Source organism: Ammodytes marinus, assembly GCF_949987685.1.
Source record: "Ammodytes marinus genome assembly, chromosome: 12".
NCBI lineage: Eukaryota > Metazoa > Chordata > Actinopteri > Uranoscopiformes > Ammodytidae > Ammodytes > Ammodytes marinus.
In genome coordinates, this window is record NC_137216.1 from 22494378 (window position 1) to 22518883 (window position 24506).

The following is a 24506-nucleotide window of genomic DNA, read 5'->3' on the forward strand; positions in this document are numbered from 1 at the left end:
AAAAGATGATCCTTTCCCATCCATGCCACCCAGGTCTTTTATTGGTAATTTTGCAATGGGTGTTGATATGTTCTACTATATACAATGTGTAATTAGTGCTGACAGAAGGGATGCAACTTTGCTTCCATTATTGACTAATCTGAAGATACTGTAATTGCTCGATTAATTGATTAGCTTACAAAATGTCAGGCAATAGTGAAAAATGTGTTTTTACAGGGTCCAATGTTCAAATGTCTTGTTTTGTCTGACCAGCAGTTCAAAGTCTAAAATTAGGGACACTCACATTTTGGCCACCGCATAAGATATTATTAATATTGTATACTAATACTGAAGTGATGTCTGTAGGAGTAAACAAAAATGCAAATGTCAGCTAAACACAAGGGTTAAATTAGTTTTCACTTTCTTCCAGAGAATGGTTGCACACGATTGCGTTTGTGGTAAATTACGTATCCAGCTTTTTGGCAGTAACTTGAGTGGACGTCTGAGGCTGGAGGGCAGATGCTTTTCTCAGCCCGGGCAAACATTTACCCACCTGGTCAAGAACATCTTCTACCTCTGGGACCTCTCATCTGTTCCTCCTCGACCCAAATTATCCTCCCGCATGTCAGCCTGTCAGCGTGCAGTAATTATTTCCTCCCCTCACTCGGTATTTTCTATTTTTGCTCTATTTTTGTGCTGCAGACAGTGACACTGACTTCATGCTGGTGAAGGCTCCAAACTGATCCAGCACAAGGGCCACTTGTCGCCACTCTTCACCCTTCATCGACTTTAACATGACGAGGCCTCAAGCCGGCACACCCTCCTTCTCATATTATACTCATTCAAATGACGCCACCCAGGCCACCAAAACACCCGCTGACCTCACCCAACCACACCAAATATACATTCCAAACCTCTGGAACAATACTCCGTAAACAAAACAAAAAGGAGCCAACAGCTGGATCCAATTTTTTCTGTTTGCAGTTCAAAGACGTTCAGTTCATAGTTGTACCGTTTTACCAGGGTCATTGCTGTGTTTACAGAATGTCCTTTACTTGTGCATAGGCATTACATTTGTCAGACGAACCCTGGCAAATGTGTGTGACGCAGGCTGATTACTGGAATACACTCTTTTAGAAACTGTCATGGCCAAAGACAAGCCTATAATCCATACCTGCTGGGACTAATCTGCTTTTTGGATTAGGCGCGAAACACCTAGTCCAACAGCATAGAGGGGAAAGCAAATATATCAGTAAAAAGCAAGTCCCTTCCTACTCTTTTGTTGTCTTGACAATGACAAGAGCACTGGTAGAAGCACGCCTATTCACATCCTTTATGTAAGTCAGATTTAATATTACATAGCATAGCATGAAGACTGGAAATTGACTGGGTCTTGCTGCTGAGTCAAGAAATAGTCCAGATTATAATCCTTCATAAAACCATATGTCACACTTGCTTTTTGTACATGTTATATAGGACGTTTTATGTGTGCTGTTTGGCAGGTTTGTTACCTTAGGACAGAGAAAGGCTAGCTATTCCCCCCTGTTTCCAGTCATTAGGCCAAGCTAAACTAAGTTATATTTAGGATATGGACAAAAAAGTGATACTAATCTTTGCGTCTAATAATAGGTAAGAAATATCAGCTAAATATTCTGAAAATATAAAAAGTGATTGATGTGTTTAGTAGATAAAAGTATACATCTGAAAAGTAACTTGTAGCCTTACCACAGCTGAGCATACGTAAGTTGCATAAAATAGTAATACTAAAATACCAAAAGTATCTTAAAACTGCAAATGTACAGTGCTTAAATAACTGTTACATTCCACCAATCAACCAAAGACAGTATTTTATATAAAATATTTCATTTATGTACATATTACATTTGCATGAGTAATTTAGACAGCTGCACTGTATGATAACACTGTTACAATGGTGAAACAGTTATTAGTATAAAAAGATGTTCATGAATAGAAACATTTGAGACTAGCATGATTTACCTCTTACAATTACTAATTATAACATGACAGAACACTGTATGGGATGATTGGCCATTTGTCCAGGTTGCAGATGGAGTATGTTGACAAAAAAAACTGTATGCAGACACAAAACAAGGATGCATATAAAAATGAACATTCGATATGCATTTTGCAAAAGGCTTGACACTGTCACAAGAATCTGTTTCACCTGTGTTTTGTCATTTGTGTAGACCTCTAAAAGCATGTAATGTAAACAAGAAGCTAGGACACGATCTACAAGTCTGATTTTCAACTGACGGTCACACTGTGCGACAACAAACAAAAAGCTAAAGATCGTAATCAGCTGCAGCTGTGAGGGTCCAGTCAACGGACAGCAAGGATCAAGTGAAATGAGTCCAGTGGGGAACATATGACAACACCAAAGAAAAACACTGGAATTATCCTGTCAGGCGGTTTCAGATTGAGGAGCAGGATCATGGCCAAACAAGTAGTCTCGGGACGGAGAATTTTTTTAAGAATTGCTGGTAATCTTGACAAGTTTTTTTCAAACAGGAGAAGTAACTCCAGGTTGTTTTTTCAGAAGAGCACATGTTGCTTATCATTTGACTTTTCCTGGCTTCCCTGTTCTTTCAGTTGAAATACATATGACTGAAATTTGAAATCAGAACATTTGACCAAATCCCCCAGAGCATTTCTTTTCCACTGAAACGTGTTTTCACTTACTTCTGGATCCCAGAGCCATAAAGGGTTCATGCTCTCTGCCTTTCTCCCATCACCATATTTTTCTTTTTACATTCTCATGTCTACTACGCCACACATTTACAGATGTACACCAAAGCTTCTGATTGATGGAGCCATTTGAAAGGCAGAAAAATCACCTGCCAGTGACAAAATAGCAGGAAAAACCTTCCACTCAACGTCTGGATGGGAAGGGCTGCTTTACAATTATGCACAGTATAGTACATGCACTTACACTACATTTGGCCACCTTAAAGGAATAGTTTGTCATTTGGGGGAAGCACAATCATTGTTTTCTTGCCAAGAGATAGCTGAGAAGTTCAATACCATCCTCATGTTTTTTATGGTGGTAAGCTGGTTAGCTTAGGAAAATGACTTGAGACACTAGCCTTGCTCTACCAAAAGGTAACACAAATTTGACAATTTGTGTTTTTACACTGATCTCGAGGAAGGATTTCTTGGAAAAAGCCAGCGGAGACTTCAACTGCTCCTGGCCAAGAAATAGTCTGGCACATAACCTCTCGTAAAACCGCACGTGTTGTTTTAACGTTTTGTTTTCTGTACTGAGTTAAAAAACCTGTAAAACCTGATAATTAGTCGACTTTAGAAGTATCTTGTACCTATTTCACAAAAAGTCTGACTATTCCTTTAATGTACAGAATTGATCCATTAGTGTTGCATTTAGATTGTAAAAGTGAGTCATCATAGACCACTGCACTTCAAAGAGTATTTTAAATTAAGATAGCACCATTTACAACAAAAAAAAGAGAACGCCTAAACTTAAACCTGTGGAGTAAATCTGAGCTTTGATAGATACATAAAAAGTACAATAACATCAAAGCAAATATCCATACATTTGCACTATATACATATGTACAGTGTAATGTTCTTCCCTTTACAATGGACAGATACGACATGATTTTTCCACTATGCAAAAGAAACTGTAGACAATGTTTCAAGTAAAAGGATTCGGGCTAGTTTTTCCCAGAGGGAGAATCCCAGTAGATGAGCAGCAAACAGGCCCCTTGATGTCACAGCCAGCTCACGCAGTCAAGAGAAGGCACAGAGGAAGAGGAAGAACAGTCAACACTCCTGCCCACACATAAGCAGACACAGAGAGGGGTTGTTGGTTGAGAAAATAAAGAGCAGCGGGCTGAATGACAGTCCACTTCAGCGGACCAGATTCTGTGCTATGGTGAGCGAGTGGAGAGTCTTGACAGCGTTCTGTGCAGCGGGGGGAAAAAGTGTGTCAGAATGTGTGGTCCAAATTGTTTTTAGACTCAGGTTACCTAATATAGAAGGTAAACAGTCTTCTGCTATATTTTTGAAGTTTTCCGACTATTCATTACTCGTAGAAAAAGATAGGCTACTCCTACGTGATTCATGAGGCTTTGATAAGCTGCAAGCCCCACTAGTGATACAACCTTTCTTTAATAATAGTTTGACCGTTTGGGTGAGTATGCTTATTTACTGTCTTGCAGAGAGTTAGATGAGTACCAATCACATGTTTTTCATTATAAATACAAAGTTACAGCCAGAGGCGGATTAGCTAAGCTTAGCATAAAGACTGGAAACATAGACAAAAAACTGAGGTGAAAAACATGACATTCTGTGTATTTTACAGTGGGTAAGTACTTCTTCTTGATCTGTTATGGCTTATTAATTAGTTAACTTTAGAGGTGCTGGTCAGTGGGGGCGCCCTTAGCTCAGTTGCTTTTAGTCTTTACGTCAAGCTAACCTAAGCTAGGCTAAGCTTACAGTGTACAAAACAATGTTAAGGACTTTGGGTCTGTGAAATACCAGGGGAAAGCGCTATATAAGTGGAGTCCATTTACCATTTCAAAACTGGAAGTACTAAACCACATTTGTTCTTTGGTCCACATATACCTAGTTAATAAGTTTGGCACCTTTATTGAATGTAAAATGTCCATCCACCAATGTATGTCTTTATTGAGATGTCCATATTAACTTATGATCATTTCTTTCAATCTTTAGGCAGCCTATACATATCATTGAGAGTATCTCTGTCCTCCTTTCATCCCAAACCACATGAGCGTGAAGTTTGGACAGGAATTGTAACTGAAACTCAGAACATACTACACTGTCTTTAAATGTAAAAGAAGAAGAAAAAAATACCTGCTCTTTCACGGGAGAGTTTCATGTCTGTGCAGAGGAGCTTTCTCTTCGGGTATCCAGGACTCTGCAGCACGTACAAACACATCAGATTTAATCTTTCTAGGAAAATCATTAGTTATGTTATTTACTGCACAAACCATTATCGTAGAATGAACTCTGGCACAACTCTGGTTTATCTGGCAAAAAGGACCACCATGGTACGGTGATCTACGGCCAGATACGACTTAAAAGAAGTTACATACAGACGCTATTGCCAGACTGTTGGCCGACAAAGGAATGTCTGTGTCTCCTACTGGTAACGTCTACTATCGGCTCCGGGCCTGGCTGGCAAAGATTTAAGAATGATAAATCTGTTCCACACTGGACTGACATGGCTTGAACTCCTCGTCTTATCCAGTTCTTGACCATCACACGGATCCTTTTTAGTCCGTACAATCTTGCCAGACTGCCCTATCTCAAACTTGTCTCCCTTTTTACTCATATCCTGGTTTGCTTGGTCCATGTGTTTATCTCATTGCGGTATATATGGGAGTACAAGAGAGGAACTTACGCTTGATGCTGCCGTACAAAATCTGCAAACTGCCGGTCCTTGGAGTAGAGTTCAATAATGCGTATCCTGTCTTGGATTTCCTGCAGAAACACATGATATCAGTTGGAAGGAGAACATTACATCACAGGCAGACAAACATTAAGCTGAACAGGCTGGGGCTCAATCAAAACGTGACATTTTACACACAAAAGAACAGCAATGAATTCCCCATTTAAGTGTGCAAAACCCTGTTAATGCTAGAACAAGTTTTCCTAATTCAGATCTATGTATTGTACAATTTGGATGTAGGGAATTAAAGTGGTGTGCAGAATGGCCTTAAGCAAGGCACACATATTCCACCTGCCCATCAGTATTGTAGGATTTGTGTGCTGGAAATGAGTGACAAAATCTCAGGCAGACATCCTCTTTAGAACTTCAAAGATGCAAACTCATCAGCCATCTGTCCAGACTAAAACATTATTTTTTCATTATCAAAAATGGTTTTCAGGAGGTATAAATCTTTGAAAAAACAAGCCACTGTTTTAATGTGCGCAGGGGAAACTCTGTGGCAGTAAAATAAATAAATAAAATAAAGTAGTAAAACTTTCTCTGTGATCACTCTTTTTAGGTGTCAATATAGCTGATCACACAGCACAGCTGCAGTCATTAACCCGTGTTGATGATTTTGTAAGACAACATCACGATTATAACATAATAAATGTATCAGCACCTCTGCGCAGCAACTTTAGTATATCTGCTGGAAAACGTTTTACTTAATGGGGTAAAGAAAGAAGAAAAGGCCTTCTTAATGTGGCTGAAACAGCCTCCTTAAGCTAACCAGTGGATAGCAACCCACACACACACCTCCTTGGTCAGTTCACTGTTCTCATAGATGTGTCGTATCTCCTCACTGCTAAAGTCAGTGGAGGCCTCAGCACTGGCGCTGCTGTACACGGGGGCTTCTGGGTAGCGGCGGTAGTAGTGGCTGTAGCCTGTGGTGGCCTCGCTCTCATACATAGGGTTGTACTTGGTCGCCCTCTCCAGAGATGGGAGGCTCTCTTGTCGCCTGCAGAGCAAAAACGCAAACGGAGAAATAAGTCAAGACTTTGTGGCAGGACGACAGTCAAATCGTCTCATCGTCTAGGAAGCCAGGAAAGGAAAATTGAGCTGCAGTGAATAAGTCTTGAGCCTTGTAAACCTTTATTAACCTATAGGATAGGAGAGTTGGGCTCTGCTTGAGCCGGCCTACAGACTATCAGAGAGCCTATGTGTTAGGTGTTAAAGGCTTCTTGGAAACAGATCAGCACAATATCAGAGCAGTTAATTGGCTGAGGGGAACCGTGTTTCTCAACATGCAGCTCTGGGAGCAATGCCAAACTCATGCAGACAGATAGATAGATGTGAACAGATACTTTGTGTGATGTGTGTCTGCAAAATAGAGAAAAGGCAGAAAGGCAAGATCAAAGCAGGACATGAGGAAAATAATACCAAGGCAAAAAGGGAGAGGGATGGCCCTTCTGACTGCTGTAAGTCTAGAGCAGTAAAGGGATTGTGCAGTGGGTTATTTGGGCCGTCTGACTGAGTCATGGGATGTCTCAACTCATTCTGCACCGTCAAGAAAGTAACCAGACTCCGTTAATCTAAAGATGAATTACCTGAAGGAAAGAAAAACCTCAAACTCACTAAATACAATCGTGTCTGTTCAGTATAAAATAGAAAAGTAAGCTTTGTCTATGTTCAGGAATAGAGTTAACAGCTTTTGCAGGCTGAAAAACAAAAGAATCTTTATCATTTACATTTTACTAAATTCATTTAGGGTATATGTATAAAGCATATATAGGGATTTAAGATTAAAGATTGATAAACTAGGTTTTTCAGAGATTTAGAAGTTTTCAACGCAATAATTTCTTCCTGTAAAATTCACCCTAAAAAGTTGCATCCAACGCATATGCAAAGTAAATTGTGAGCTCTTCTTGAACCATTTGGAGTGCATGCATGGGGCGAGTCTCTTTTGTAGTTTTTCTCCAGTCAGCAGCAGTCAGAATCACTGTAAAAGCTACTGGCCTTGAGTAAATTAAATTTGAAACAAACTGAAGTAGAAGCCTTTTTTTGCGTCAGAGTTTTATTTGGCTTACAGATGCCTGCAGATGAATATAACTGGGATTTATAAGCTGGAAAACATTGGACCCCAGCCTGAAGCCCAACCAAGTCAAAGTTTAAACTTGATAACAAATCCCCAGAAAATTAATGTTTTCCATAGTTTTTCTTAGATTATGTCTAGGAATTTTCCAAAAAAGCCATTTGGAGACTCCATTAAGGACCATTAAAATTATAAAATGATGCGCATATGCTGACTGATTTCAAACAATGCAGCAGCAGCCTGTAGGGTTTTACAGTAATATATGTTTCTGACTAAATATTTTACTGGGCTGGATCATATTGACTTGTCGGGATGTTATGGATTGGTGGTTTACTATGAACCAAGTCAGTTACTTTGTAACTTTGTTTTTCTGTTTGTTTGTTTGTTTGTTTGTTGGTGGTCTGATATAGGCCTTGATTGTATCTGCTGTAATTTGTATTTCAAATGGTATGCATGAATCGAATCACGACATTCTCAGTTTTCCACAGATATGTCACAGGAGTACCCACTTAAACATAACTTTTGTGTACAAAGCATTGTTGTGTATCACACAACCTGACGGCCTGCTGGCACTAAGTGGTTATGGATACAATTACGCTCCTTTTAATCACCACTTTGTCATTCACTGATAACTTAAAATTAATCATCTGAATCTAAATCCACAGGGATGCCAGGAAGCTAATTAAAATATATAGTTAACGGCTGTGGAAAGGCTTGACCATGTGGTGAGTGATTTTCTTCACCGTATGGGGTCCTCTGCCTCATCCTTGTCATACTGATCCCTTAACGTCCTGGCGAGGAAGAAGATGACTCCAGAGGCCACCAATAGGAACCCAGCAACGGAGGCGATCGCTATGCCGACCACCAGCGGCTCAGACACGTACTCCTCACAGTGCTCTCCTCTGTACCACCAGTTCTCCCCGACGCGACACCTGAGATGACCATAAAAAAAACTGTCCTAAAAAATATCCATTCTACAATCTTCTACAATGACTAAAAACAGATGTTGCTTTGTTAAATCTTTTGCGGCAAAAACATTCACTTTACTCATCTTCAGTTTTTTTCTTATTCAGTGTTGAATGATTTAAGAATGTAAAAATGTATGACTGAATCCTCAGACATGTTCATATTTTATCTTGACATATCGACATTTATCATGTTTTGTATTAGTCATTAAATTATCAATGCCTTGTGAAAAACTGGAATAATCATGAGATGTTTTTTTTCCTGTCTCCATGGCACAATGCAAAACGTTCGGTTAGACGATGTGAAGTAAACAATAATCCAACAGCATCTGGAGCTGCCTATGTGTCTTCTGATGTGGTTGGCGCTGGGTGTGAAAAAAGTTTAGCACTTGTCTTGGAACACAGTCGCCTGTGTGTCTGTTCATAATGATTCAATTAAAACTACGCCGCATACGACAGCTTAAACAGAGCCAGAGGACACGTTTCTGTCATTGATTTGGATCAGTGGCGTATCATTTTACACATTCTACACACATGGACTCATGCAAATGTCTGGTTGGACATGAACACATGTGCACACACAAACAATACTTGAGCAAAACCCACACATCAGAATTGATTTGCCAGTAAGCCTTAAAAGATAGATGATAAAAAAAAACTATAATAAAAAAGGCCTATAACACTATATAATGAGCAATATCTCCCTGAACAAAAATGTAATATGTATCCCGAGGGCCTTGTTTTCATTTATGTACAGTATATGTATTACCAAAAGGTCGATCAAATTAAATCGGCATAGTAAACCACTAAATGTTTGAGTGTTGACTCAAAATGTTGACATGCCTAAAAAAAACCTTGATCTTAGCCAAGATAAATGTTTGAACATGGTTCATTGTAGCCGACTAAAGTTGTAAAATAACATCTTGTATTTGGTTTGCGATTATAATTAATTAGGTTAGAACATTATTTTTTACGAGGAACCAAATAAAAAAAATGCTTTAGAAGAAATGTTTGGAGTGCACGGGACATATCTCCTCACCACATGATCAACATCCAGCCAAGCGAACCCTAGGGGCTAAGACCACGGCTCCTACCATGTACTATTTTACTATGTACTATGTAGCTTTTTTGTCTTCTGCGGTGACGCACTGGCCTCACAAAACCTGCAAACTCAGACAATCTTTCCCAATCAGATCACTTCCCCCTAATCTCCACCCACCTGCAGATGGCTCCCTGGCCGGGGATGATGTCACACTTGCCGTCATTGAGGCAAAAGTCAGTCTGCAGCTCACAGATACTCTGACAGGGCAGGCTGTTCACGCTGAAGAAGCCAGCCTTACAGACACACTCCGCCTCCCCTGTCCACTTATTCACCTTACACTCTGCGTACTCATTACACGCCTGGAACTTGCATGGGTCAGCCTTGTCACCTGGCAATGAAAGAACCGGAAGTGTCGACTTTGAAACAAATTGTGAAAAGCATGTTGAATGTAATTTGTTAGATTCTCATGGAGATCAGCATTTTTAACAGGCAAGTCAATTATTTCACCTCTTTCACCTCAAAATATTTAGAATGATCAAAATGCATTTAATATGAAAATACAGCCTTTAGTTAGCTTAGCTTATCTTAGCACAAAGACTGGAAACAATGGGGAGGGGGGGCCTGGCTCTGTTTGAAAATTACAAGACCCATTTACCAGCAGCGGATAGTCGATCTTTTTACACTTAGAATTTTTGGGTGTTTTTTATCTTCGGACATTGCGATCCCTCCTGTTTCCTTATGCTCAGCTAAGCTAACTGTAACTTGAACTACTCTATTTAATTAATAAACACCAAAATGAACACATCATTAAACAGAGTCAACACAACAAAATAATAGCCTGCAGTTACACACAAGATTCTAATTATTTCCAAATTGTTTCAAAAATGCCTTTAAAAGGACAAAGACACATGCAAAGATCATTAATCCTCCATTTGCAGAGCAGCCCCAATGCATGCTGGGATCCACGATTGAGCTTTGGCTATGTTTCAGACAGATTATGACACCTTCTTCGTGATTGTAAACACAAGCATGATTAATAACTGATGTCATTATGGTGTATTAGACATTGACTGCTGGATATCAATACCACATGAGGAAATTTGCACCGTGAATGTCATGGTGGGTCAAAAATTGAGCTACGTTATAAAAAATAAAAGCTATATGATACGCATGCTGTGTTATACCAGAGCTGCCCACAGTAATCAGTCAGTCAAAGGGCAGTTAAGGTGTGTTAACTTGGCTACTATTCAGGAAAGCCCAGACAATCTCATCAGAGCTGTGTCTGTGACATTCGCTTCTTAATTTATATGCTGGGACCAAGGAGGAGTATCACGACAGGGATACAACACCTGCTTTCCTTGAAAATTATAATCTGGCACACTGACATGATTTTCAATACTGACTCTCTGCAGTTATTTCACAAAACAATGTTCTGAGATTATGCCAATTATGAGTCTACAATAGTTCAACATTTTGGGAAATAGGATCTCATGCAAAGAGTAAGTTGAGAAAAGGGAAGCCACTCTCATATCTGTTCTATTAATATCTATTGAAAGAGCCGGTATTTAGCTTAGCATAAAGGCTAGAAAAAGCTAGCTTGCATCAGTCAAAGGTAACGAAATCTGCCTCTCTTGGCTGGCTGACAAAATTTCTAACAATTAATTTATGAAAAGCTTCAAACCATTGAATCTCTCACAGATTTTGCCTTTATCAAAACAAAAAGTTTAACGACCTACCCGACTCAACGTCCAGTGAGTACTTATCGATGGCCAGGTTCATGGTCTGGTAGGCTGTGTTACAGAAGTCCTCCAGGATCAGATAGACAGTAGAGGTGGTGCCTTTTTGCACAGGCTTGCCAAATTTCATCCGGCTATTGACCACAATGCTCCCGTTCCTGAAGTTCAGAATCTCCAGGTTCTCAAAGTTACTCAGGTTGGACTGCAGGTAGGGCACAAGCTGGGGAAAGAACAATTTTAGTTTGATGGTACCAACAAGAGGTTTTGACACCACAGTTGACACATACTCTTTACCACAAGTACTGTCAATGTGAGTTTACCAGCTCTAGGAAGCGTTGCTCCAAGGCTTTGTATTCTGGGGAGCTCTTGTTAAAGAGATCCTCTGAGAAGATCATGTTGGTCACCCTCAAGCTGAAGAACACCATCAGTGCTCTTCCAGGGTTCACAGGCATGGCCAGACTGACTTGGTCTGTGCCCTGTGCTATACCAAAGGGGAAACCAGTGCTGCCCTCCTCTGTGTGGTTTAACAAACCATAATGAATCACGTCATAGTCCAGGTCTCCATTGGTGGCATCATCCAAGCCTATGTTAGTTGTTTGGATCTGGTGGGATAAAAAAGTGGATTGGTGTTGAGATGAGTCTTTTTACTTCAAAGTGGGAAATAACTTGTGTACTTTGTCTTATTGGTCTATTTTAAATGTCTTGAAATTCAAAGTCAAACTGAAATTGCAATTACTTTTTGCTAAGAAAAAAAGTTTGAAATAGAATTTAAATTACAATGACAGCACAGGCAGTGAGTCAGCTAGGGGCATTGTTAGCCATTGTTTCTCTCAGGTAGAGCACGGGACAAACACAGTATCCAGGATATAGTAGGGTCAAGAGGGAATCAGTGCTAAAGTTAACTGGCTAAGTTAATTACAGTTGCTCCCACTTCTCTTGTGGAAGACAAACTTAATAGCCCAATGGGCTCTCCCTATGCTGGGTCTTGTATTGATGTTTGCTGTGATGTGCTCCACTAGCGTAGTATTGGCTGCTGACATCAGCTCTCCAATGCTCATCAATCGTTGCCCAGGTAAACTCCCAAAGCTTACATGCTGTATCATTAATTTGTCCCAAAAACATTTTATCCTTTGATGTAATGTGATTTTTCAAATTAAAGTTTGCACTTTGCCATACTTGGCGTACTTTCTACATACATTCCTTTGCTTTACCTCTAACTCCACCAATGAAGGGATGATGATGTCAGGTTGCCCCTCGGGTTCAGAGGCAGGGATGACTTCGGCGAAAAGGGTGAAAGGTAACTCTTCCTCTGGAGACATGGCAGTCGGTTGAGGAGGGCTCAGAGAGTCTGTCACTAGTGGCTCTAGTTCATCCGTGTTGACCAGTAAGATCTCGTCCTCAGTACGGTCCTCTATTGAGATCTCCGGAGCTACCCAGGCCTCTTCTTCTAAAGCCGGAGCTTCAGGATCAGCCTCGTCTTTCATCACCTCTTCCTTACTCTCTGTTGCTTCCTCCATGTCACCCTTTTCAAGTACAGTTACCTCTGGATTGGTCACCCCCACATTAATGTCAGCTTCTTCTAAGGGCTGTTCTAGGTTATTGTCCTCTTCTGTTAGGTCGGACTCTTCTTCTGCGCCTTCCAGCAAGTCTTCGCCAACAGGGAGTAGACCTGTTTCTGCTGCCTCCGGCTCTGATGCTTCACTCGCTACCTCTACAGCCTCAGGAGGTGGGACTAGGGCAGGCAGGCCTTCCTCTTCTGTTGTCTCTGGCTCATTCACAACAACCACATCCAGATGTTCCTCATCCCCAGTGTCAGTATTAGGTTCTTCTCCCTCTGCCGCAACCTCCACTTCTTCTGCTTCAACCTCAGAGACAGCATCTGCATTAATGGTGACATCTTCTGTTATCAGCCCATCTTCGGAGTCAGTCTCGTCAAGAGATACTTCTTCTTCTATTGTCGCTGTAGATGGCCGGAGCAGGATCTCCAGGTCATCTGCGTCTGAAGAACCAGAGGCCTCAACCTCCACCGGTGGTTCAGGGAGTGTGACTTCTTCCGGCAGCTCAGAGGAGGGAAGCTCAGCTGGGAGCTCCTCTGGTGGGGAGTTTTCTATCTGCACATTGTCCTCTAGGAACAGCTCCTCCTCTTCAATGCCTGGAAAAACAATGATTAGAAGAAAATCAACCCAATATCTGCAGGTCTTCCTTTGTAGAAACTGGCTACCCTTTTCCCGAGCCCATAGATATATCAAGTAAAGATTGACTAAATAAAGAATTGAGAGATACATTTTCTATCAAAAGTCATTTGAGTACAAAACATAAAGCAACAGGATGTTTTTTATATATTGTGCTGATGCGTCATAGGGAGATAAGTGTGAATGTGTGCTTGTTATTTAGGATAAACACTCACTGCCGACTTCAGGAGCACTTGTGGTTAGGGCAGGAGGGACAGACACGACTTCACTCTCTTCCATAACAATGACGTCATTTTCTTCTGTCGCCACTGTGTTGGTTTCAGAGGGCTCGTGCAGGACATCTTCTTCGTCGACATCTTCAACATTGTCCTCTGGTTCATCTACAGCATTAATCTGCATCACAAACACCCTCATTATTGCCTACACTTATGTGTACTGTCTATCTATTTCAATGAAGTGTGCCATGCAACAGAAGCTTCGATTGGCTGTTAATGTTGTCAGATACAGTTTACATTAACTCTTGATAGTTGTACTCTAGTGGACTTTTTGTTTATGTTAACTAGATTAATCGCTGTGATGTACCTCCTCTGAGGACTTTATGTTGAAGTTTCACTGGTGATACTTTGTTTATGCTTGACATGAAGAATAATGTAGCTACTTTGACAGCGAATCTTGTTTCTGCACCAACTGATTTTCATATTACGTTAGTATTCACAATTTCTTTTGGTAAATACTTAAAATCTATCCACTGTTTATTTGAAGTGTGTATAGCTCAGTGCACAGCTATGCACAGACACACACAGAAAACGCAGAAGATGTACTTTGATTTTATTATTTGATTGATTCTTATCCTAATATCAATTCTAAGAACATCAGGGTAGCAAAGTGCTTTGGTGGCACAGAAGCTCTGCTCTCTTTCCTGTGAATCAATTACTCATTAGAAGTCTGCCAAACAGTCCCAATTCATATAACGAGTCAAATTAATCATTTAGCAAGCTAAGGCATAAAGTGAACCAGCAGACGCATTTAGTGCAACCCAAACCCTGATCACCATCAAAGAGCACAGTCGACCACAAGACATAACAAATACAGACAGACTTTAGGTGGCATTACTCTGCTGAATAAACGCATATGTGCTTTCTCTCTTCTTTACTTGCTGTGGTGCACTGTAGCTTTTGCACCAGAATAGCAGTGGATTATTATAGCAAGAGACAAACTAATCCTCAAAGCCTCCCTTCATCCTTGCTGGTGAGTTCATCCCCCTTACTGCACTGGTGTGGTCTGGACAACATCACAAGCCAGTCACAGGTTTTCGGGACATCACTCATACTACAATTTCCAGCGTCCCCTAACAAAAGCGAGATATCAACTTAGTGGAGCTCAAGGCAGCTGGATAGCCCAACAGAGAGACTGCTGTCATGATGTTTTTGGAGGTGACTTCTTACTCACCACAGCTTCATCTACAGCGTTGACAGACTCAGGGTCCTCAGACACTGTGGAACCAGTGGGGAAACAAATATTAATACAAACTGACACACAAAAGGTAAATGTGCCAAATGGCTAAACTAATCATGCCTGCAGGAGTCTTCAGGCTCCCCTTAACTGTTACCATTTCAGCTTTGACAGCCTTCATTGCGACAGCATTACCTTCAGGGGTAAATATGTACAAATTGCTCAAATCTGGAGTGAATATGAGCCGCCGTGTGCCAAGGCAATTACTGCATCCCCACCAAAGCAGAAAAACAAAAACAAGACGTGCCTTTAAGTTCTCCAGCCACACATGTCAGCCATATGAGGTTGTTTACCCATTATTTCACATGTCCAAGCTCATAATTAATGTGAGCATCAGATGCCATCCATCTCCACAGGGAGCTCGCTCAAAACTAACTACATGCATCATGGCATCAAAAACATGAGCGGGGAGAAATCTAACAGGGAGGTGATGCTGAAGACATTATCACATACTTAATTTTCTTCACATTTCTGGGTCAAGGGCCTGAGCCAGAAGTAGATAACCTACTTACTGACGAGCTGAATGTAACTGTTGCAGTGCTTTAGAGATCCCTATGAGCATTTGCATGTGTGTGATACTTTTGTTCCTACATTGGCTGTGGCATAAAGAGAAACTCTTACGATTTTACATGGCAAAGTCTGTTTACAGGTGTTGGGGAGTACTACTGTATCTATGAAAAAAGTAGTAAGCCTATCAAGCCTTTTTTTGGCTCCAGAGGGAGGTGTGCAAAATCAGATCATGAACCCACCTCAAGTGATGTCACTTGAGTCTGCATTGTTAATTTAAGTTGCTTTATTGGTCAATGGTTAAATGTATATTGTCTTTTCACATATCAAAGACAGCACACTCCACTCACGCAGGGTCAGCCATAGTACAAGGCCCCTGGAGCAGTTCTGTGTTAAGTGCCTCGCTCAAGGACACAATGGTAGAGATGGCAGGTACTGTAAATGTAATACCAGCCTGGTCGGCACCTCTTTCCGCTTGGCCTTCCTACCACAGTTTTCCAGACCGCTGTAGTTAATTTGAACATCTACTGGGTTTAAGCCAAAATAAAGGAGTACTGTAAAGGTAAAGGTTAAGCAAAATACACAGCTTCTATAACCGATGACTATGTGTTCATTTAAAATTGCCCATGAGCTGAAACGTTTTATGAATATGTCTATGTCCACTATGACAGAAAGAGCAGATTAATAAGAAACAGATGAGACTATCAAAAAAAAACCTGGCATGTTTTCTCAAGTGGTGTAGCGTTTGTTGTAATATCAATGCTCTATTGTGTCTCTATTTGATATGGCATTTGGAAGTTTGCCCTGCACTCCACACTCTGCCTCTGCCAATGAGTTTCCAGTGACTTCACTTGCCATGCAAATGAAACAAATGGCTAAACCAGTGTGTATTCTCTTATAGTGCGGGGAATATCTTTAGGTTCAGCAGTCATGCAGCATCCATGGTCTTACCGCTATACAGCTCGTCGTTATGCAGGGCTTCAGTGGCAAAGTTAATGACCTCGCTGATGGTGTAGATCATCGTAGGGAGCTCCACCACCTCATGGTACGAGTTCTCCACCAGGTTGGACTGCAAGGTCAGGTAGTCCAGCTGTTCAGAGCTCACTCCTGCTCCGTCCACCTCCAATGTGACAGCATAATCCACCACCAGCCTAAAGTATGTTGGAAGTTACATTCAGTCTACATACTGTACTGAACAGTCTCAGCAGCACTGGGCAATTATTTAAAACTATCCCTGTGTACACTCCCCCAGCTATAGTAGGCCCACTACTACAAGAATGCAATGCAATGGAACAGATCTGCCAACTTGTGGCAGAGCTGTTTAAATGATTTCATTTGATTTTACAGGTGTACCTAATCAAGTGGCCAGTGAGTTTAACAACAATGTGTTGGTGCTTTCCAAAATTATGCAAATTCAAGCAAATTGTATTAATAGGTTTATGAAAAGGTGATAATGTGTATTGCCATTTATTGAATTGAACATTAATTATTATGTTATTGTCCTTTTATATCAATATTTCTCATATCTTTGAAAATATATTTCAATATAAAAAATATTTGTACTTGCTGTAGAGCCATAAGTGTGCAAATATTATATTAGCAATACTGCGGAATATATGAATAAATGTCCATCACAAGCTGCTAAATGTGTGTGTCAAGGATTTCCTGAATGACAATTCTTATTTATATTCTAATACTGATATCATCCATATTCCCCAGCTCTAATCTGTGTCAACATTATCTTTACAAAAGCCCTCATCACATCAGCCTTGCATACTCTTTCCTCAACCAATGTCTTCAGCTTGTGGCCATTGTGCAGCTCCACCAGAGCAATAACACAGAGTGCCTTGCTCAAGCACATTGTTTTTCCTATTTAAACACAGATTTACAATAAGAAAGTATAAAATAATGTCTCCTTGATGAGGGAGCAGCTCTGTGAGAGGATAAAAACCACCCAGGCATTGGCCCGATTTAATGTCAACCCAGTTAAAAGAGTCGTGGAGAGCTCACAGATAACTGATGACTCGAGCCGTATAATAGGCCAAAAAAAACTGCAGAGTCAGCAGAATGATCAATATCATCATAATAAACATGGAAACCTCACAAGAGATTCCAGGCCCTGGAAAAAGCCATCTATCAACCTTCATTTGACTGCTGGGAGCCCTCCACTCTGACCTAGTTTGTCGGGTTTCTGGCACACAGCTCAGCACGTGCCGGCCCACAGTCGGCCCCATTTAAGGCTCATTTATGCTCTACGTTAGATACGCATACGGATACGGACGGAGTAGGAAAAGAGCAGGACAAACCTATCTGATCTCATTGAATTTTACTTGTGGCATTCAGCGAGTACATGCAAGTAACACTAACTTTTCTGCTTTTAGTCCACTATATTTCAGGGGCAAATCTTGTCCCTTTTAACCCACAACATTTATCTGATGTCTGTTGTTACCAGTTACTTTGCAGATTCAAAACATATGATTACTTTAATAATGCTGAATTGATAGATACAATTGCCCTATAGTATTGTAAGACCTACCTAATTTAGCATAAAGACTGAAAACAGCAGCATCTACAAAATGTTGTAACTGCTAAAACATTAAGTCAGTGGACAGGAAAGCAAGTTTCAGTCTTAATGACCGGCTGATGGCTGCAACCTAATGGTAACCTACAGGTATCAATCCTCTCCTTTTGCTCCCTTTAAATTCCTCTCTCTTGCCCTCTATCACCTTCGCTCCCCTGACACACACACAAGATCCTTCCCTCTAACCCTCGTCCTCTCTATCCCTTCACCAGAGACTGATTGGCAAGCTCCTAAAGCCCTGATAATCGTCTCTATAGGCGAGCACCTGCTCACTTCCGTAGACCCATCCTGATCCCACTTAACAGGTGAGGCACCACACTAAGATCCATTAACACGGGCAACTAGTGGCACATCTTAACACGTGCCTGTACGCTCACAGGTAAACACAATGCAGGATTAAGATGACGCCAAATACAATCACGCAGATCTAGTTAAGGAATGGTTGATAGGGATCTGGTTCTTAAATACAAGACAGGAGGGGGAGAACATTTCAAGTTCAAACTACAGCAGGCTGGACTGCTGACTCACCCTTGGGTGTCCTTCTGGGGCCTACATAAAAGGAGAGTGAAATTGGGTTAGTATTACAAGTTGTCGTTGAGGTAGTTTTTGCCATAATGTGAGGACAGTTATTTTGTCCAGAACAAAGATTGAACCATAGCAGAGATACTGACCTGAATTCCAGCACAGACACACTTTTGAATCCAGGGAGGCCCTGCAGAGAATCCTCTATCTGCAAGGGCAAACATTATCATGATATATTAACAAGCATGGGCCAGAATTCGTCTCTCATTTTGACAGGGCAGCAATGAACTTGCTTGGCAAAATATATCAGATTTATTGTTGAGTTTTTTGTATTGTGGCCCACTTTATTATTCTCGGGAGGCCGACCACCGTGTGGTGATTTTTTTTCTTCTTTTATTGGTCTACAAGACATAGCATCTAGGACAAACAACACATACTGTTCTGCAGACTGACTGACTGTGTGTGTGTGTGTGTGTGTGTGTGTGTGTGTGTGTGTGTGTGTGTGTGTGTGTGTGTGTGTGTGTGTGTGTGTGTGTGTGTGTGTGTGTGTGTGTGTGTGTGTGTGTGTGTGTGTGTGTGTGTGTGTGTGTGTGTGTGTGTGTGTGTGTGTGTGTGTGTGTGTGTGTGTGTGTGTGTGTGAATAGTGTGTGGGGTGGTATGTCCGTGAAGGCATGCAGATTTCTATGTGTATAGCAGATTTCTAACGAGAATGAAAAAGAAAAAAAGTCATTAACTGAAATGTCTTCCTTTGTCTAACCAAAATAAAATATGTGCTAATGCTGTTATTTACAAGGTACGTGTTTCAGTGCCTCCCACATGTGTCTGAGTGCTCTCCACTTTTGTGTGTCGACCTGACAAAAAAGTAGCTAAACAAATTAACAGATTTGTTTCCCAGAGTATACCTGTAAAACCACTCAAGTTACTTCCAAAGGTGAGTACCTGTTTGTACGCGTGGCATGTGCAAAAGTGTATCTATTCCCAAGACACATCATAACGCTGTTTTATTCCCCGAGCACATAGTTATTTCACCCAAGCTAAATGTGTACCATAAAATCTGTGACTTTTAAGTCCTGCCAAACAGTTTGGGGTTGACTTCTGTTGCTGCTGCTTTTAAAGTGGGTGTTATTAAAACTAAGAACAATCGCAGATCATAAAACAAGGAGATATAGTGATTCCTGCCCCCGAGCCAAGATACAGTAGCTCCAAGGGGAGCCGTAAAGAAAGAAAGACAGACAGACAGTATTAGCAGGAGCCAGAGACTAACCTTTGCAACGAGCTGTCTGCTGAGTGTTTGGTAGTGGAGGCTACTTGGATCGTAGAGACTATCGCTGTACGTCTCTCCGGTCAGGTGAATACTGAGCTCCACCACCTGCTCCAGCGCAGCCGGGGTGTCAGCATTCACAGCAATATCATTGTCCAGCTGCACCATAAGGAAGAGATAAAGTCATAAGTATGCACATCAGTAAACACAGTATGAATCATAATCTGTGATCAATATGTCTGTCTGTCTGTCTGTCTGTCTGTCTGTCTGTCTGTCTGTCTGTCTGTCTGTCTGTCTGTCTGTCTGTCTGTCTGTCTGTGTGTGTGCGTGCGTGCGTGTGTGCGTGTACTCACTAGGCTCTCCTCCTCTTCTAGCACATTATCGTCCACTTTCTCCAGCTCCTCCTCTGTAGCAAGGTCTTCTGGGTGGTTGAGTTCATGTGCCAAAAAACAAATACAGTTTGGTTTATTTCAAGTGGATTTGAGCTTAAACCTTTGGCAAGTGCAGTGATTCCCCTACATATAAGACTTTCCTGATTTACGGTACTTGAACTCTCAGCCAACCTCTCTCTCAAACACACACACACAGAAATTCACAAAAAAACTGAAATATTATAGGAATATATCCATGAAAACCAATGAAAACACACAAAATAACAGTCCAACACTGGATCAACAATGTTTGCAGGACACTGACCTAGCTCAGGGGCCTCGACAGCTTCTGGTGTGTCTGGTGTTGGAATGCTATGACACAGAAAAATATGTTTTTCAATAACGCGTATCCGATATACCAAATAAAGGAAAATAAAAAGTATTATTACAACTCTCTATTTGCTTGCTAAATATGAAGCTGCGGCCAGCAACTGGTTAGCTTAGCTTGGCATAAAGAGTGGAAACAGCTAGTCTGGCTTCGCCTGAAAATAACAAAAAATCCAACTACCAGCTCATCTTAAACTCTCTAATTTTGCATATTTTACATATTCGCACACATTTGTTTAATGAATTAAAAAAGTTCTATGGTTTCTAATGTGCCACACTATTTCTTGGTCGGGAAGAAAGAAAATCATAACCATTGACCATGTTATACTGCCATTATGGCTGAATAAGCAAAATGCTTTATGACTAATGCTTTAAATCAGGGGTTTTCAAAGTGTGAGAGAGTGAGCCCCCCCTCAGAGAACAAATTTCAGCAGAATTGCTTTTTTCAAAATCCTTGTGTGTTTTGAAAGATCTTTTTATTATTTTACACATTTTAAACAACTCTGTTCCTATTTTACACATTTTAAACATATTTTTGAAACATTCTAAACATCTTTTTTCATGTTTTTAAACACACTTCTTTAAACATTTTAACATCTTTATCGAAGTATGTTTTTGTTTGGCTTTTTTTAAATACATTTGAACATCTTTATCCAGTGGTTTAATCCTGCTTCCTTTAAGCATGGATAGTAGTGACTGAGTGTGCAATGGAGTGAGAGATAGGCAGAAAGACTTCATCCGCGCCCCCGGGGGGGTGCGCCCCACAGTTTGAAAACCACTGCTTTAAATGATCCATAGTGTTGCAGATGGTGATATATTATGTCATTACAATGTTAATTGCCAGAATGGTTTATTATAAAATCCACTGGAGGAATCTTTAACCTCAATGTAAGGGTATTGCTCCTTTGCTCCTTGTTTGCAGAATGAATTGTAGGTTTTGATTTTGGAGAGGGAAATCAAATATACGGCAGTGCTTGGATGTTAGTATCCCAGTCTAAGACCCACGAATTGAACAGGAAACGAAAAAAAAACGAATGAATATGAAACATCTAAAGTCATGTGTAGAATATGAACTTGAAAAGTTGAAGGGCGTTGGCAACCTTACCTGCACATGTGTTGCCAGGACCTGGTGGGCTCACTGCAGATGGTGGGAATAATGACACATTTACAAAAACACATACTTAATGATGAGATCACAACACTATGGTTGAAATTGTGAGTCAAACAGGAGGACAGTTTATTTTACCTTTTCACACCTGGCCATGACATTCTCTAAAAATAGAAAAAATAAATGTTGTAAGCTTCACAGTCAGCCACCTGCAGAGTAGTATTTCAAGTTCTATGCAGCTCACAGACACTTTCCATTAAGGCATTAGTCATCGACTAACCTTTTTAACCAGAACCTGATGCTCCTCTGATTGGCTAAAGTAGCTGCCAATATCTTGTGCCGTGACTGTGCCCTCTTGGCATTGGCTCATCCAGTGTTGGTACTCTTCTTGCTCTGGTAAGCGGTCCCAGAAAATCTTAAAAGCCTCCCATATTGTCTCCTGGCACACTGGTCAGAACAGAGAAAGACACCATCAAAACTAACAAGCTTGCGGATCTTCCATAGTAGTGTTTTCCAAATAATTTTGACTTCAGTTCCAGACAAACAAATACAATTGTTGCATAGGCCTCTGCCAAGCAACAAAGATAACTTTTTGCTCATTAGCAGGTGAATAAAATTCATGATAGACCTGGAGGTTATAAGCTGGACGTCACCATGTTAGCTTCATGACCTAACTTCCTTTCATGACTCAGCCTACTGGGTGCACAGACATATGCTCCAACTATTCACCAACTCAAAGAGTCCCATTCTCTCGGCAGCTACAAGCCTGTCTTTGTCAAAGTCTAGCTGCACAGGAGTCACATCCTGACCTCTGCAAACTCAGACACACTTCTTTTAAAGGGCATTTCTCAAGCGATGGCAGATTGAAATGTGTTTTTTAGCATTATATCAGTTTCTTGAGGTGCTTATTTACCCAATTCACAAACGTACTTGAAGTGTCAACAGTAAAATGATTCTGTATAAATAACAAAACTGATGTGCAACTGATGGTTGTTATTGTTATAAATATTTGGGTTATTTTTACCTAATCATTTCACTGTTTTATTTTGTCTGTACGGAAGCCAAAAGTGGCATTACTCTTTCATTTATTTTCATTGTGTTATCACAGGACATTCATTTCCACTCATTACTAATATTATGTGCTATTATGCTGTGATAACAGGTTATCCATCTCTTTATCACAAAGTATGTATGTTCATCGGTAATCAGGAGTGACAGCTTTAATGTGCATCTACAATATTTAACCGTGAAACGTTAGATAAAAGAAGACCCTTTTTTTGATCAATGCATCCGATTGTAGTTCAACCAAACGCCCACAGAGAGGCAGACATTGCATTGTGTCTTAGCACAGACAAGCTGTTCACAAGATTATGGCACCTAAGATAAGTGGAACAAGCTTTGTTGTCCCATGACAAGGTGTTGCTGATTAAAGATTACCTGGTTTGTTATCCGGTGATCTTTGTTATCTCGTTGTTATAATATCAAGTGAAGTCACTTGAGTCAATTTGGTCGAAGGACTACAAGTTCCAAAAATGGAATGTTGAGTTATGTGTTTACCAGACCTCTGTAGCCAGCCCCTCATCTCTGCTAAAGGCTAGCAGCTACATTAGACACTAACATGACACATCCAAATCTCAGATCCAGCAGTGAACAGTTGAGTTGCATTGTGGGTAATGTAGATGCCAATTTTTTTAATTGAAGAAAAAATCAGTGTATAAAAGAGACAAACTACATAAATTCTGATACTTTTGGGGGGAACAGGGATACTTTCCATTGTGATCATGATTATGATATAGATCTGATCTCATAAGGACTTATGGCAACAGGAGTTCACGCAGATGTCCAGTGACATTCTTCTGCTTGACCAAAGTGATCCCTTGCTGTACATTAGGCAAAGGTTAACGCTCTTTCCTGGTGCACAATAAATTCATTGCACCTTTGGGCCACAGAGACATAGGGACAGAGGAGATCATTTCATAGAGTTCTTGTTGTTGCAGACATCACTTCCTTAGTTCCTGCTGTGTGAATGTCCATCTAAAGTGATGAGTGACCTGCTCCTCTATACTGCTCTATTGTATGTCCTTACCTCGGAGATGAAAGTAGCTCAGATGGGTTGCAATAACTTGCTGGGCGGTCTCTTGCGCACAGAGTTTGACTCCGCTTGGGAAAAGGATGTTCCGTTTCCGTCTAGAGATGACTGCACGGCCTTCTTGAGCTACCTTGACCTCAGATACACGAAGGATGCCTGGAAATACCACAGGCTCCTGACTATTGGGCAGACTCAGGTGACCCATTGCGGAACCTTCCAGTGTTGCATCTGGGGTACCACACAAAAAAACATGTAAGACTTAACATTTTGCTTGTTCTTTGGGTAAGAAGTAAGCAAGGAGCTTCCAAGTCAGCCATCATACATACCTGTCCTTATGTCCCACAATGTGACCACAAAACTAAATGCAACAGAGTAGAAAACACATCTCCAGGATACGATGCTCATGTTAAATCCGTGATTGTTTTTAAATCCGTGGACTTGGAAAAGGATCAAGCAGACATGGACTTCCTCTCAAGTTGTGTAACTGCAACGTGAAGCGCTTCTTACAAGTGTGCATAGTTCACAAGTCTCCAGACGCAGGAAAAATATTATATTAAAGCCAGTCCAGAAAAACTTTTCACGATTTTCTCTGCAGCTGATGAAAGATGTGTCCCATGGTTCTGAGAGGACATCTCTTAGCTCAGGTAAATAGGCAGATGGCTCTTGGAGAGAGGGGGATTTTTTAATTATCTCTAATCCTGTTTACTGTAAGCCTTTTAGAAGAGCTCGCCCAA

The 24506-nt window shown here is 40.8% G+C and overlaps 1 protein-coding gene across 1 annotated transcript; it reads right to left on the minus strand.

Moving 5' to 3' along the window:
- Window positions 1-1918: 1918 nt before the first annotated feature.
- impg2a (interphotoreceptor matrix proteoglycan 2a) lies at window positions 1919-24177 on the minus strand (the record flags this gene model as incomplete). Its single annotated transcript, XM_080038497.1, has 21 exons — window positions 1919-3918; window positions 4831-4894; window positions 5381-5460; window positions 6224-6425; window positions 8243-8431; window positions 9684-9894; window positions 11243-11462; window positions 11563-11844; window positions 12454-13394; window positions 13650-13827; window positions 14884-14927; window positions 16405-16604; window positions 18688-18764; window positions 19821-19976; window positions 20171-20238; window positions 20514-20560; window positions 21681-21713; window positions 21822-21847; window positions 21964-22130; window positions 23770-24000; window positions 24099-24177. The coding sequence occupies 20 exons, from the start codon at window positions 24175-24177 to the stop codon at window positions 4852-4854; spliced, it is 3474 nt and encodes a 1157-aa protein (XP_079894623.1). The 3' UTR covers window positions 1919-3918; window positions 4831-4851.
- Between the last annotated feature and the right edge of the window lie 329 nt (window positions 24178-24506).